General features: G+C 43.7%; 5 protein-coding genes across 5 annotated transcripts; 4 read left to right on the top strand and 1 right to left on the bottom strand.

The window, feature by feature from the left end:
* Positions 1–740: 740 nt before the first annotated feature.
* Positions 741–2,024, bottom strand: EAF01_002120 (uncharacterized protein; the record flags this gene model as incomplete). Its single annotated transcript, XM_038910371.1, has 4 exons — positions 741–873; positions 993–1,128; positions 1,189–1,455; positions 1,502–2,024. The coding sequence occupies 4 exons, from the start codon at positions 2,022–2,024 to the stop codon at positions 741–743; spliced, it is 1,059 nt and encodes a 352-aa protein (XP_038773293.1).
* A 1,217-nt stretch (positions 2,025–3,241) lies between these two features.
* EAF01_002121 (uncharacterized protein) lies at positions 3,242–4,656 on the top strand (the record flags this gene model as incomplete). The annotated part of the gene is made up of 2 exons (XM_038910372.1): positions 3,242–3,678; positions 3,732–4,656. 2 exons carry the CDS (start codon positions 3,242–3,244, stop codon positions 4,654–4,656), a joined length of 1,362 nt encoding a protein of 453 aa, XP_038773294.1.
* A 2,526-nt stretch (positions 4,657–7,182) lies between these two features.
* Positions 7,183–10,029, top strand: EAF01_002122 (uncharacterized protein; the record flags this gene model as incomplete). Its single annotated transcript, XM_038910373.1, has 5 exons — positions 7,183–7,545; positions 7,607–8,116; positions 8,170–9,187; positions 9,237–9,575; positions 9,665–10,029. 5 exons carry the CDS (start codon positions 7,183–7,185, stop codon positions 10,027–10,029), a joined length of 2,595 nt encoding a protein of 864 aa, XP_038773295.1.
* A 2,445-nt stretch (positions 10,030–12,474) lies between these two features.
* EAF01_002123 (uncharacterized protein) lies at positions 12,475–13,172 on the top strand (the record flags this gene model as incomplete). Its single annotated transcript, XM_038910374.1, has 2 exons — positions 12,475–12,843; positions 12,897–13,172. The coding sequence occupies 2 exons, from the start codon at positions 12,475–12,477 to the stop codon at positions 13,170–13,172; spliced, it is 645 nt and encodes a 214-aa protein (XP_038773296.1).
* Positions 13,173–14,497: 1,325 nt separating this feature from the next.
* On the top strand, positions 14,498–15,733 carry EAF01_002124 (uncharacterized protein; the record flags this gene model as incomplete). Its single annotated transcript, XM_038910375.1, has 5 exons — positions 14,498–14,642; positions 14,714–15,215; positions 15,281–15,415; positions 15,481–15,637; positions 15,704–15,733. The coding sequence occupies 5 exons, from the start codon at positions 14,498–14,500 to the stop codon at positions 15,731–15,733; spliced, it is 969 nt and encodes a 322-aa protein (XP_038773297.1).
* Positions 15,734–15,759: the final 26 nt, after the last annotated feature.

The following is a 15,759-nucleotide window of genomic DNA, read 5'->3' on the forward strand; positions in this document are numbered from 1 at the left end:
TCTTTCAAACACGGGTCTCAGCGCTCGGTAATGGTAATACACCGCGAAATAAAAATCAATACCCCTAGGCCGATAATCTTGAATCTTATCAATGATCATGAAACATATCATCATTGTTAATTGTGAGTGTATATAGCAACAGATGAGAAGCCGTGTGTATTCAGCAAGTTGTTCCCTGGTGTACAGTTGCACGATATTCTGAGTACACTCTTGCTGATCGCCCTGATTGCGTGAATGCCCCTAGATCTGTCTATTTGTTACGCAGTTTCTCATGCTTGCTTCTCAGTTGTTCTCATTGCCGTCCAGCTATGGCCGATTCTTGATTCTAGCATTTGCCTGAAATATGGAATTTATCTAGGAGATAAGTGATCCGAGATATTGAGTTTTGCTAGAACACTCGAAACCACGCGCGGTGGAGTTCGAGCTGCGGTTTGGATCGTTCGAACCTTGATCTCCTCTATGACAGAGTGTCTATCATTCGATATGATAAAATGATTTAGGGCAATGATACGCGAGGAATTTAATTACTAGTGGCTCGATTGTAAGATGCACAGTCAGGTTTCACCAATGGGTCCAATGATTTGTTCGCAGGAAATTCATGAGTCTATTCATAATTAAGGCAAGCTAGCGACATCAAATTTAACACCAGGTCTTTGGATTAATTCCTTCCCAACGAAATCAGCCCCCTCTTCCCTCGAAAAGAAACACAGCAGCTACCGTAACACGACCACTCACTCGAATCATTCAGCTGCGGCGCCATCGACAGTGAATCCAAAGCTGTGGCCGATCGTGTAATGATTTCCTTGAGCATCGTATTGTCCAATCTCATTCGCTCTGTCGGATCCGTAAGGGACAGTAAAGTATGTACAAGTACTATGAAATCGGCGGGTCAGTGGTTGCCATCCAAGAAAGCCATTTAAAGATGGAAGGACAAGCAAGAATGCAGAATGAAGCAAGAGAGATATAGAAGAAGGGGGGGCGTGGAATCTTACAATACACCATTCCGTCCATTTTCATATAAGATGAAAGATACGAAGAATACGCAACTAGGGTTACTCTTTGCACTACAAGCGGCAGCGCAGACAGTCGGATCGTATGGCTGAGTCTGAGGGAAAGCTTCCACTCCCACTATTTATGCATTAGTAAACTCTCGTTAGGCTTGGTCTATAACAATTGCCTGGTACTTACTATATGTTGTAGTATTTGCAGGGGCATTAACGGTAGCGGTTCCAAAGTTTTGTACTCCTCCATATCCTGAGATCGCTGGAGGCGCAACAGAATTGTATGCGTTCGAACCAGCAATCACAACTTGGAAATCAGCTTGCCATTGACCGCTGTTTGTAGCCGATGAAGCGTCCAACAAGCCACCGAAGAGAGAGCATTTTATAAGGGTTTGGGAGGGAGGGTTTGGACAGTCTGCTGTATCTGGAACAACAGTTGGATCTCTCTCGAAGACTAGGTCCGTTAGCGTTGGTGCAGAACGTTGGGAGGGCAGACTTACAGATATTGAAAGACGTGCAGCCCTGAATATTGTTACATGCGTTGGCACAAATTGTAGGATCGTAAGAAGTGACAGAGTCGGAGATGTATGTTAGATACGTAGCGGATTGAGCGGCTGCATCAACATTTTGGAATCCATCAACCAGAGCGTAGCCTGGGGGAGTCATAGCATTCAGTGCTGCACCAGCGAGATTTTGATCCGCCTGAAAGGCGACCGCAGTATCGGGGCTTTTAACACTAGGTCCGTTTCCCGCAGCCAGGACAGCGCAAGTAGCCGAGCAAGAGCTACGCTTATGTCTGCGATTGACAATAGCGACAGAGGAAGTTGCGGCTGCAATAGCGGCGCCTGCTACAGAAGAGGGGTTGTATGTAATACTCGCTGTCGCTGTGTTACCGGCGGGGGCTCCTCTGACCGGAGCGGTTGGCACAGCTTTATATGCTGAGATGTCGAGAGTTCGAGCTTTGAGGAAGGGAGTCGCTGTGACTACTGCAAGAAAAGTCGAAAGAGCAATCGTTGATTTCATGTTTGCGGTGTATGGTTTTGTTCTGGACAAGGATTACAGAAAGTGTGTTATTTAGAAAAGGAAGACTGAAGCTTTGTGCTGATTTGATTCTTTCTAGATAGATCTGTAGATATGGGATTCTATATACTATTTTCTAGGGGTACACGATCATCTTCTCTTTCCAAAGCTTATATTCCAGCTGAACGCCTTCAGCTTCCTCACCACTTCCACAACAGTACCTGGCCACTCAGACATCCAAAGGGCGATGCTATTCTCATCATTTCACTCCAACTTTACTCTCAATCAAGGGTCGTCGCTACGCCTCATAGAACCTAAGATTCCCTAAAACAAATGTCCGAGGATAAGCTGGGAAAAATTTGATCCTATACCCACAGTTCAAGAGGTGACGGGCTTTAACACAGGTCACAACTTGATCAATAATCTCACTTTCTCGGGTGAGATAACAACACCTTTGACGCCACATAATTTAGGAAGACCTGAAAAGAAGTGTGTGACACGGTTAAGACAACATACGTGGTGGCTATGGACGTGCACCAACAAACACTCATAGCATGTTGTGTTGAAATGGGGTTGAAAGGGGTCGTGGGCGCACGTCCATCAACGTGCGACGTCAAAATCTGAGGTCAAATTTTTCTTCATCTTGTGGCTCAGTATTTTCATTTGAAAAATTTAACAAAGTTGGCAGATAAACACTCAATGAAGGGATGCTCATTTAACCCCCTTTCTCATACTTCGATCCTACTTCAAAACGCAAAGTGGGGTCTATGTTGAATAGCCAAGTATTCCATCGCCGTGCTTTTCAATGAGTGTAACATTCATGGGTAATGGCTGTAAGAGCCATGGCCAGAGCAGTTCAACACCTTAAGGTGTGGATAATAGTTAAGGCTGAACAATATTAAAATTCTTGCTAGTCTACTCCGTCGATAGTCGCGTTGTGTTGCCAGGGCTAGACATTTAGATCAAGGAACCTCCGATTTGACGAATTACTAGCGTCACAGGGGCCCCATGTATACTGCGGGTCCTCAATACACCTTCTCGACCATTGCACATCCGATAAGGGTCCTGCTAAAGCTTGCAGGATACTCTATTTTTCAGGAAACAGGTTGTGGTGATCGCTTGAAGCATTGGGCTATAATGTGAAATCTCCTCGAGCTTTGTCTGAGTTTTGATAGTGCAACTTTTTACTTTAGCATCACTCGTTTCTTACTATAGCAAAAATGCAGAAAGCTATATCTCACGTCAACACTCCAAAGAGTACCCCTCAATCTGAGGAAAACAGTCGTGTACAGACTCCTGTTGGCACCTCTAATCCATTCGCAACACCTCCATATTCAAGACCTGCCTCGACAATTGGGGCTCGATCTGGATTTCAGTATGCCGAAGTCCCTGGGACAGGATACTTTCGATCTCGTCGCGTTCGCAAGGCAGATGCTACACCTCTCCCAGTCAACAAAAAGGCAAAAAAGGAGTCCCTGTTATGGGTACTTCCTCTTTGCGGCTTGCTTCTTGGATTGGGTCTAACTGGTCTCATCATCTACTTAAAACTAGCTGAAATTACACACCACAAGTACTGTCCAGTTCTTCTAGAAGACTTTTCCTCTGGTACTTTAGATCCAAATATTTGGACAACAGAAGTTCAAGTAGGAGGTTATGGGTCAGTTTCTTCCCTTACGTGTACATGCATTCAGACTCTGACAATTAAAACAGAAATGGCCAATTTGAGCAAACCACAACAGATGCCGAGAATTTGTTCATTCGAGATGGGCAGCTTTATATTAAGCCTACAATTCAAGATGCATCGTTGATCACCACCAACAATATCATCAATCTCACCGCCGATGGAAGTTGCACAACCACCTCCAATATACTTGTCAATTGTGTCACTTCTACAAACACGACCAACGGGACTATCGTGCAACCAGCCAAGTCCGCTCGCATCAATACCAAGCTTGGTGCCACCATCAAGTACGGGAAAGTTGAGGTCAAGGCTAAGCTACCGAAAGGGGATTGGCTCTGGCCAGCCATTTGGATGCTGCCAGTTGAAGATACCTATGGATCCTGGCCACAAAGTGGTGAGATTGATATCATGGAATCTCGTGGCAACAACTACACTTACAGTCTTGGCGGCAACAATTTCGTATCCAGTTCTTTGCATTGGGGTCCAGATCTAGCCAGCGATGCATACAGAAAGACTACCAACGTGAGAGCTGCTTTGCATTCCCAGTTCGGTGATGATTTCCACATTTACGGCTTGGAGTGGACCGAGAAGTTTGTCTTTGCGTATATTGATAACACGCTGCGCCAAGTCATGTATTGGCCGTTTTCCAGCCCATTGTGGCAACAGGGAAATTTCCCCTTGAGCGATGCCAATGGAACAGCGATCGTGGATCCATGGTCACAAACGGGCCGAAAAAATACCCCGTTCGATCAAGAATTTTATCTTATCTTAAACGTTGCTGTTGGGGGGGAGAACGGTTGGTTCCTGGATGGAGCAGATGGAAAGCCATGGGTTGATGGAAGTGCGTCTGCAAAGCTTGATTTCTGGAAAGCTCGAAACGAGTGGCTTCCTACATGGGAGAAGAGTGGACAAATGATTGTGGACCAAGTGAACATGTGGCAACAGTGTGATTAGCTTTAGCTTCACAAAGACTGGACAGGAATGAGTTACTGTAACGATCGGCGTAAATAGGATAGGAAACGGACCCTGGAGGATTTCTTTGGATATGATAAGTTTAATGGATTTCTAGTTATTATTAGATGGAACACACAAAGCAACATAGTATAATTCTCGAGACATGGATTTTGATTATGACCTTGATTTCCAATGCACATTCACCCGCAAATGCTAGGCGAATAAGATCCACTGTTAGCCTGCATCGGAAAAACGCACGTACACGGACGGGAGATTCCTTGCCAAAAATACCTCTTGTTGGCTTTGGTTGCATTAATAAATCAATTGGGGGCGTGAAAACCAAGTTTCGCGAGATTGAACTATTCATCGAATGTATAGTACTATAAGTGATATTGCATTCTTGATATTAATGGCGACATCTTCATGTACTACAACTTAAAGGAGGCGAAAGATCCCGGAAACCGTCACATCAGCTCGGCTAGGGAAGACGACATTAGAGATAAACTGCTCTTCCGACCGTTAAAATGTGGTATATTACAGTAACATAAAAGAACAATTTCCGGACCGCTCTCCGTCTGGAGTTCCTGTCCCATAAGAGATTACAGCACCTCGAGCTGCCTAGCACTTCCACTTACAGTATTTCTAACTACCAACAATATTCCACTTTCGAAAGCTTACATCCAAACTACACCACTCAGGGACCACGACTTATATCGCCGATGGTACACAACAGAATAACGTTGTGTGTCCTTATCATATCATCATAGATTGATCATTGTAGCACAGTCGCATCAACCTCGTCTTCATATGTTCATTCATGCAATGCGCTTCGTTTAGAATTTGGTGGGATCGTATTCACACCTCGATCACATGTTTATCTTCAAGGCCAAAAGAAAAGCATCCTAGGTGGCATTACTTACTTATCGTTCACGCATATGTACTATAACACCATGCCTGTATTGTGCACCTCGAAAAAATCGCCATTTCAAATCCTGAGCTCAGACGTCAGACTTTCTTTTTGCGATGGTTGAGATATGAGAATGCGTATCTTGCTTTTCGATAAGACAATCAGGTCCGACAGGGTTCTGTATGGATCAGAGTTAAGCCCTTGAAGAACATCACCACGCATCCCACGTTCTGTGGGTCATACGTGGATCATTACGAACTGATTGGTGCAAGAGGTTGGGTAAACGACTGCAGGTTCTCCTCTTAATAGCTGGCACACTAAATCGCGTTCGTCCAGTTTTCGCAAAATACCCCTCAAAGTGGTTACCTAGACACAGCGTAGAAGAATCTTTTCATCTCCAGCTGAGCTTTGGAACGGTCTTGTACCCAGATTCAGCCTTCTAGGTGGATTTTGTAGTTCCATTTCTCTGGATGGATACAAGCGAGTAGGACAGGGCAAGATATGGCTGCCACGTTAGATCTACCATTTTCTTTCAATCTGATTTCCCATTTAGTGATGCTAGGAGGTAAGCTTCCTTATTTGACATGAGATTGGACTATTTCGAGCGTATCATTTCCTAAATCGATAATCCTCCGAATGTCAGACGGATGAACCGCTGGTTTGGGAAGATAGTAACATTGAAGATCGATAGCCTCAAAGTCAGAAATAAACGACAAATAATATCATCCAGGCGCGTCTACGACCCTACTAACTATCGAAATGTTACTGGCCTGCCAAAAACCGCATTCAGTTGTCGCAGGATGCATTGCGAGAGGTTAGCAGTCCCTGGTTGATACGACCGCATACTGATAAGCAACCCTGGATGATTTTGTTTACCCTTGTTGTCCAATTATAATGTTCAATATTTCCATGCAGGCAGAAATCCCCTCACCGTATGTGCAACGGCACTATAGGTCAACAGCGCTTCAACTCAGCTAGTTTCGCTCGAGTCCCAACAGAAGCGATACCTATGGATGGACCAGATTGTGCGAGTGTTCTTCTCCCTGTCGACAGCATGAGCTGCAGATATTCCTTGTCTTATACGACCTAGATCTTTATCAAGCGATAGATCTTCTCAAGGATAACTTCAAGTAATTGACGATGCTCTGCTCCAGATGCAACATGCTTTCGGGCACTGGCCGGGTTCGACGTTTATGCATACTTCTGTGAGTTTGGCCGTGTTCAATGGAATTAAAGTGGAAACTTCGAGGGGAATCTCTTAGGATACAGGGTGATCGGGGGAAAGCCGTCAAAAGTACCAAAGTATTTTTCGGGGGATATCGATTAGACTGGGGTCAAAACCCACGTTCGTGCTTTTTATAATTTACGCTCAGTTCTAGACGCTATCATGTAGGTGGTGCTCCGATCAAACCCATGAAACCTTCCCGTCTAGCTGAAGGGTGGCTCTATGTGTATCTTGAGCTGGCATGCAAAAATGGTGGGCTGTCGGTGTCGCCCTCTTGTGAGCATCTATATTATGTGTTTGTGTCTTCGTCCATGTGTCTATCCGTTTCTCTTCTCTCATCGTCGTGCAAACCACTTTCGTTACTTGAGCCACCTTCTTTAAAGCTATCTTAATCATGGGCGTTCTTAGCTATTTCAAGATCTCAAAGCCCGAGAAGTCTGAATCAAGCAAAGAGAAAGCTCCAGCTGACCCAAATTCTGTCGTTGAAAATGATTCTCCTCGTCATGGCTACTCAGACCCATCACCTACTGCATCGAGCAGGCAGAGCTTGTATAGCAACAATCGTTTAGATGATATCAGACATCAAGTTATTCTCAATTATCTTTGGCAGAAACAGAGAGGTCTGATGTGGATCATGGATAACTCAGGTCAGCATGAGGGTGTCATGGTACGCAAAGATAGGACAGAATATCTTTGTCGTCCTCCAGCCCTAGCTAGCTCCACCTTTGGTAAAGCGATGAAGACCATGAACGTTTCTGTGAGTTTCACTCTTTAAGCTTAATATTAGCCAGAAAATATGATACTAATGTGGGGTATAGGCTGCTATGACCATCAACTCCACCGTCGTTCAACCATTTCTGACAAGATCGCCCGACGCTCTTGATGTCCCTCTTACCAATGGCCTTCGAATCCAAATTCTACCAACACTTGATGACCTTCCTCGTGCTCGAAGAGCTCACTATGCTGCTTTCATTGCTAGAGAAGCTCTTCTCGTTGTTTGGGAAGATGATCCAACATTGCTATTTGATAGAGCCAAGGCAATCGAAGACGGTCTGCTGCAGACTATCTGGAATGCAACTGAACACGAAAAGAGTGAATCCCAACCTCGAACTCAAGTCCGCGAGCTTGACGAAGAGTCAGGGCAGTCTATCGTTGAAGAGAGGCCGACCATGTACCTCAATTCATTCATGGTCTCTTGTTCAATCTGCCTCCTGGTTTGTATTATGGGTTTAGGATATGCTCAGCTGGCCATCGAAGTCGTAGTATTGAAGCATTGGATATCTCTTTGCTATCTGATTATCACCCCCATATACTGCTTCTTTTCCTTGGTATGTTCTCCGCAATGTTAAATATTATCTTTATGGTTGCTAATACTAGACAGTTCTTCACGAGCGTTGTAATCGGAGTTCTCATGCAGTGCTTCGGTCCAATTCAGCAACTGAATAGGAACACCAAGTTTTTCTCTGCGAAAGCACCTCCTCGTCTTCTAACCACGACACTACCACATGTCACCATTCAATGTCCTGTGTATAAAGAAGGCTTGGCTGCCGTCATTGCTCCAACTGTCTCCTCGATTAAAAAAGCAATTTCTACCTACGAATTGCAAGGAGGTTCCGCAAATATATTTATCAATGACGATGGTCTTCAACTTCTTGATGAAGCTAGTCGACAACAGAGAATTGACTTTTACGCTGATCACGGCATTGGTTGGACTGCCCGTCCTCCCAATGGTCAAAATGGATACGAACGTAAAGGAAAATTCAAGAAAGCCTCAAACATGAACTACGGACTTGCCTTATCCAACTCCATTGAAGAGAAACTTCAAGATATCGAAAGATCAGCTACCTGGACTCAGGTTGATGAAGTCGCAGCTTTTGAATCTTGCATGTCGGATGTTCTTGATGAGAATCCTGAAGCATGGGCTGAAGGCAATATCAGAATTGGTGACTACATTCTACTCATTGACTCCGATACCCAGGTTCCAGAAGATTGTTTACTTGATGCTGCTAGCGAAATGGAACAATCTCCAGATGTTGGCATCATTCAATTTTCTTCTGCTGTCATGCAAGTATCGCACAACTTTTTCGAAAATGGTATTACTTTCTTCACAAATCTTATCTACTCTGCTATTCGTTACGGTGTTGCCAATGGTGGCGTGGCAGCTTTTGTAGGACACAATGCAATCCTTCGATGGTCTGCTATCCAAGAAATCGCTTTCGAGGATGAAGAAGGTCATGAACGATTTTGGTCTGAGTCCTGTGTCTCTGAGGACTTTGACATGGCTCTGCGATTACAACTTAAGCACTATACCATTCGCATGGCTGCCTGGGCTGGTGATGGATTCAAAGAAGGTGTATCTCTCACTGTTTACGATGAATTGACTCGCTGGCAAAAATATGGTAAGTTTAGTCATCCCTTAAGCTGTGAGCCTTGCTAACCATTTGATAGCTTATGGATGTAACGAGCTTATGTTCAACCCTATTAGAACATGGTTATGGAAATCTCCATTCACACCTCTCTTCCGTAAATTCATCTGTTCTAGTATCGACATTGGCTCCAAAGTTCAAATCATTGCGTACATTGGTACATATTATGCGTTGGGTAGTGCATGGTTAATCTGTCTTGCAAACTACGTATTCGTTGGTCTTTGGAATGGATATCTCGATCGTGCTTATGTCGATTCATGGCAAAATTGGCTCGCAATTACGGTGGTGTTTACTGGAGCTGGTAATATCGGTCTTGCAGTACAGCGTCATCGTTCTGGTGAAAAATCCTTCCTTCCTGCTAGTAAGTCTTCCCACTCCCATCTTCATTCTCTTCTTCACCTATCTCTCTACATTCATCCAAGGCACTCAAACTAACATCCTCCTTTCCAGTCCTCGAAAACTTGAAATGGTGTTTCATGTTCATGATATTCTTCGGCGGTGTCTCCCTTCACATGTCCCAAGCACTTCTCTGCCACATGTTTGAAATCAACATGACATGGGGTGCCACCTCAAAAGAAGTTGAATTTTCCAATTTCTTCCTCGAAGTCCCCAAGATACTCAAGACCTTCAAGTACACATACCTAATGTGTATTTTCGGTATCATAGCAATGGTCATTATGGCAGAAGCTCCTTTCCTCCCCTGGAGTTACAACATCGATGATTTCATTGCGATCTTCCCGCTGGGAGTCATGTGTGCTAGTCATTTACTTTTGCCTGTGGCGCTAAATCCAGAAATGATGACTTTTAGTTGGTAAGAGTTGAGTATATGCGAAATTAATTTAATGTTGGGAAATTGGGAATGGGATACCCAGGACGCTCCTTATTGTTTGTTTAGCTTGGGAGTATGCGTTGGTTCATAATTGGTATGATACTCATCTTATGAAGGATGGAATACGAGGCACAAACTTAATTAGTTAGACGGGTTGGGTTCAAAGTACATAATCTAGCATACAGAATTTCAATATGAATGATATAAGGAAAAATCATCTTTGTCGGGCGTGTTTGAATAAGTGTAGACTTGTAAACCTGGTCTGCTAAACGCACTTTCGGGCACTGATTGCAGCGTGAAGGTTCGTGGATTTGATTGCACGAGTTTGCTTAGCTGTAGTTCAAGTGAGCGTCGATGTTCCCGCTTTCTTCGCATCTTCATTAATTCTCATCTGACGGCCTCCAAGGCGGCTTGTAGCACTCATCACGTCTAGCACAACCACTCCGATGAGATACCCCCAGACATTGAAATCAGTGATCTAATTACACAGCGAACAGATGCGTGGAATAAAAAGATTTTCCAAGAGTCGAAAACAATCCCAATTCTCTTGATAAAGTTAACAAGAACATGCATCAGCCGACCCCCAAAGTTACAGAGATGATTCCTGACTTGGGCATCCCCAATTCCGCATGTTTTTGACTTAGAACCTACGACGAGAACTTATACAGCACCTATGAATTACCTATCAATCCAAAATTTCACCCACCTTCCTTTCATATCTAAGTCGTATGTACATTCCCTACCTACCTACCCAAGCTCCTTCCATAACCAGGAGGTACCTAACCTCAGATTGTTCCCTTTAAAATTCAAATCAGTGTTTCTCTTACTTCACATCACAACACAGAGACAAGAAGATACCTTCCTTCATATATTCAAAACCCAATCTTTTCTTAATAATCATAAATGGCCCGCTGGCGCAATGGTAGCGCATTGCTTTCCGGTAGCAAAGGCTGTGGGTTCGAGTCCCATGCGGGTCGGTTTTTTTGCTGGGTTGAGTGAGGGGGTTGTGATTGAATCAGATTTGAATGGGTATCAATCATTGAGAGTGAATTATTTTTATTCTTTTTATAATGATTTTGTTATGTATTGTCTTGTTGTAGAGAACCGATTATAATTGACTGATTATTATAGCCTACCGAACTGATAAATAGAACTTCAACACAAGAGTATGGGAGATTGTTATTGAGATCATGCTTGTTGAGAAATATAGTCAGTAAAGAGATTACAAGTATCATATCATAGAAGTATCGGCTTGGTTCGATAGTGTATTTTGACGTTCTATATATGCATCGAGTTGAGATTCGTTTGAGGGGGACTAAGAAGTTTCAAGGACTTGGGTTGTTAACATAATTGCGATTGTATATCTAGGGTTACTTGGTAGAATTGGGAGTTTGGGTGTGATATATCATATCATCATCATATTACCTGTTTACTCTTCTCTACATCGGATGAGAGTGGTTGCAGGCAGGTAGAGCGGGATGAGAATGAATCGACTTGAGATATGTTGATTATACTTGCCTAGATCAAGAACTGTGTAGTTGATTACAATGGATATAGTATTAGTTCAGTTCATCATGAAGGGAGTCTCGTCTTAGAAGAGATGTCGATGCAATCTAAATGCTCAGGCTCTTTGGGTTTGAGACACCTCAATGTCCTTAATTTCATTAGAGATGCAAAATTCATAATTAGGTGCTTGCTTCATCTACCTTACTAAAGCTCAAGCCAGTATGTAAACATACACCTACTCAGCGCATTTATAAATCATCAAGTCCAAAGGAAAGGTAGGCAAATTAAAGATTATGCTAAACTGACCAATCGTAGAGCATAACGACTCGGTTGTGTAAGTCTATAAAGAAGGGATCTCTTCAACTTTTCATGGCAAGCAGAATGCCAGAATCTATCAAACTTTGAATTATTTCAAGAGAGGCTCTGACTGTAATCTCTAAAGACTCATGATCTATCTATTCGTGATGTTGATGACTCACTCAGTGAACGTTTGATATGAAATTTACATAGCTGTCACAATGCAAACTATGAGAAACAAATAGCGAAGAAATGACTAGCACCACATCATCTATATAAATTGGCCTGATCTACCTGATCTGCTAGATTTCTGCAGAAACAACATCATAATTTTTCTAGAATACATTGCATTGCCTCGCATTTTCTCCTTTACTACGCGATTGGGGTTAGAAATTTACACTCTAGTCCCTTGATTACAGGATTTTGCGAATGTGAATCGATTCGAAAGAGCTTTGAATTCCTCTTGCACAGCGAACTTTCGTGGGTGTAAAGTCTGCATAGTAGAGTATTCATCCAGTATCCTTGACTTATTCCACCTCAATTGGATTCTCTAGCCATATCATCACCAGTATTTGGATACCCACTGATACCTCATACCCTACTCAATTTCCACACTCCTCTACCCATCATGTCCGACATAATCACCAAGAACCCCAAAGTCGAATTCGAATATATCGATCATCACAACCGTCCGCATACCGCCACGGTACCTTTCGTATACCAGGAAGGCTACATGTTCCGCGGGACTAGAAAGGGAAAGAAGGGACCACCACCAAAATACCGCGAAGACTGGGTAAAAGACGAGCGGTCTCCATATAATGAAGGTCACAATGGACATTTGATCGGCACGTGGTGGCCATACATGATTTGTGCCATGCGCGATATGGCACACGCGCACTTGCGACATGGGATTTGTGGACAGGAGGGTCGTGGAGCGACATCGATCGTGCTTAATAATGGGTCGAAAACGGGTTATGAGAATGTAGATAATGGTGATGTTTGTTATCCCTTCTATGGCAATATATGGAAATAGCTAACATAAGACATAAGGAAATCAAGTACTGCGGAGATGGAAACACATTATTGGATGCGAGTATGAAAAACGGAATGTTAATTAGAGTTCTTCGTGCGGCAAATCCCCATTCCAATTGGGCTCCACTGGTGGGATGGAGATATGATGGTCTGTACAGGGTTGTTCGCAAGGAAAAGATTCCAGAAAAGGAGGGATATTGGTATATTTTGGATCGGGTGGATGATCAAAAGCCTATTAGCAGGGTCCATCCTACTCCTCAGGAGCTGGCTGAGTATCAGGAGTACAACAGGTAGAGGTTGTTCAAGAAATAAGAAGGAATGGCTATCTTGTATGTAGATAGTGCAGAAATCTAGAGTTATGCTATTACGATTAATGTTGTCTTCCTCATTGAACTGTCCACTGTCCTGGCGTTTTTACTATTTCTTCGACTTGAAAGAAAGCAATGATAGAGAGGAGTTTTGCACTAGACACTCCTAATTTTGACTTGACCCAACAATGACAAAGTAAATGTAACACCCGATAGATTCAAAAACGCAAGAATACAAAACATCGACCCAGGAACAGGCAAAATAAATTAACAAATAGTAAACTCGAACATAGGAACACTACTCCCATTCCAAGAAGTACCAGCTCCTCTACTAAAACCCTCTGTCCATTTCCAATCCATCCCACCCATCCAATCCGTACGTACTTTCCTTCCGCATATACAATTCTCAAATCCCCATTCCACACCCACACCCCCATATACACATCCAACCATACCATACCCTATTCAAATCCGGACCAAGATCCTCCATTTCTTTTCCCAAGCACGCACTCTATTCCAATTTCAATCATGCTAAATCCGTTTTGCCCCTAACATATCAATCCCATTCCATCCCCCACCAACCACCAACCACCAACCGGAACAAACCACCAATTTTCCCGAAACTTCAACTTACCATTTAGGCTGAATAGTATAATTTTACTTGCATTCAGCCTCAAGCGGGAGTTTCCTTATCCTTTCGGAAATGAGGATTCGTACTGGTACTGTATTGTTTTCGGTACTTGGAATCTTTGATGCATGGGAATGGAGGTATGGATAGATGGAGGTGAGGGTGAGGGTGATGGTGTAGGGGTTATGAGTGATGAGGTTGTTGTGAGAGGTACAGTATATGAAGAGAATGGATAGAATGGATTTTTGCTCTGTGGTTTGTGGTTTGTGGTTTGTACAGTGGGAGTAGTTGCAATATTGGAGAATGGATGGATTGTTGCATATCTATCAAGTGGAAGAATTGAATTAATTGGAATAAGAGAAGAACTACAAAGTATATTGAGATCAATCAATCAAATTCCCTCCATCATAACATCCAAACTTTCCACGAGTTTCTCTTCTCAAACTTTGTAGGATTCGCCCCACCTCCACACCCCACAATCCCATCCCATCCCACCTTCTCATCAATTGTCTACAAAGTAAGAAAAGTTACTTAACCCCGCTCTTCAAGAGGCCAGCAGGAAAGAAAACAACACTTTCATATTTCATATCAAACAAAACAAATCCTTCACCTCCCCATCTCTCCCATTCAAACCATTTCCATCATTTCCCTCAAACCTTCATACCCCCAAAATAACAACAATCATGGCTTCCCCAACCCTCAAACTCAATTCCGGCCATGAGATGCCACAAGTCGGTTTCGGCTTGTGGAAAGTCGACAACGCCACTTGCGCCGATACAGTCTACAACGCCATCAAAACCGGTTATCGACTATTTGACGGCGCATGCGGTAATGTCCCTTCCCCCTCTCCCCCATTTCTATTCCCTCGAACCCGAACTAACCAACCCACCCACCCCCAGACTACGGCAACGAAGTCGAAGCCGGCCAAGGCGTGGCACGCGCCATCAAAGAAGGTCTGGTAAAACGCGAAGACCTCTTCATCGTCTCCAAACTCTGGAACTCCTTCCACGACGGCGAGCGCGTGGGCCCCATCACCCGCAAGCAGCTTGCCGATTGGGGTATCGATTATTTCGATCTATACATTGTGCATTTCCCCGTAGCATTACGCTATGTAGATCCCTCGGTACGTTATCCACCCGGATGGCAATACAGCGACAAGGAAGGCGATGTACAGCAATCCAAAGCGAGTATCCAGGAAACGTGGCAAGCGATGGAGAAATTGGTAGATGAGGGATTAGCGAAGAGTATTGGAGTGAGCAATTTCCAAGGAGCGCTGTTGATGGATTTGTTGAGGTATGCGAGGATTCGACCGGCGACGTTGCAGATTGAACATCATCCGTATTTGGTGCAGAAGACGTTGTTGAAGTTGGCGGAGAGTGAGGGGATTAAGGTTACGGCTTAGTGAGTTTTGTTCCTTCTTCGGGGGATTCGAAGATGGGAAATCGTGTACTGATTCGTATATCTAGCTCATCATTCGGTCCACAATCATTCATCGAGCTGGGATGGGATCACGCTCAAAAGACTCCACCTCTTTTCGAGCATCCAGATATCTTGAAGATTGCTGAGAAGACCAAGAAGACTCCTGCTCAAATTTTATTACGGTAATTCCTCTCCCTTCTCTTTCTCCCCTCTTCTACCCTCCCTCAGACAATGCTAACCTCAACAGCTGGGCAACCCAACGCGGTCTCGCCGTCATCCCCAAATCCAACAACCAATCCCGTCTGGAACAAAACTTACACGTTACCGATTTCGATTTGGAGAAGGAAGATTTAGAGTCCATTACTAACTTGGACCGAAACCTGAGATTCAACAACCCTACTGATGTAAGTTATACTTTTCCCATCGAAGCTTATTTTTCGCATCCCCCTTACTAACAACCGACCTCTCAGTATCTCGGAACATTACACATTTTCGCATAAGCATGACAAATACGATAAAGGTTGAT

Source organism: Botrytis porri, assembly GCF_014898465.1.
Source record: "Botrytis porri strain MUCL 3234 chromosome Unknown BPOR_003, whole genome shotgun sequence".
NCBI lineage: Eukaryota > Fungi > Ascomycota > Leotiomycetes > Helotiales > Sclerotiniaceae > Botrytis > Botrytis porri.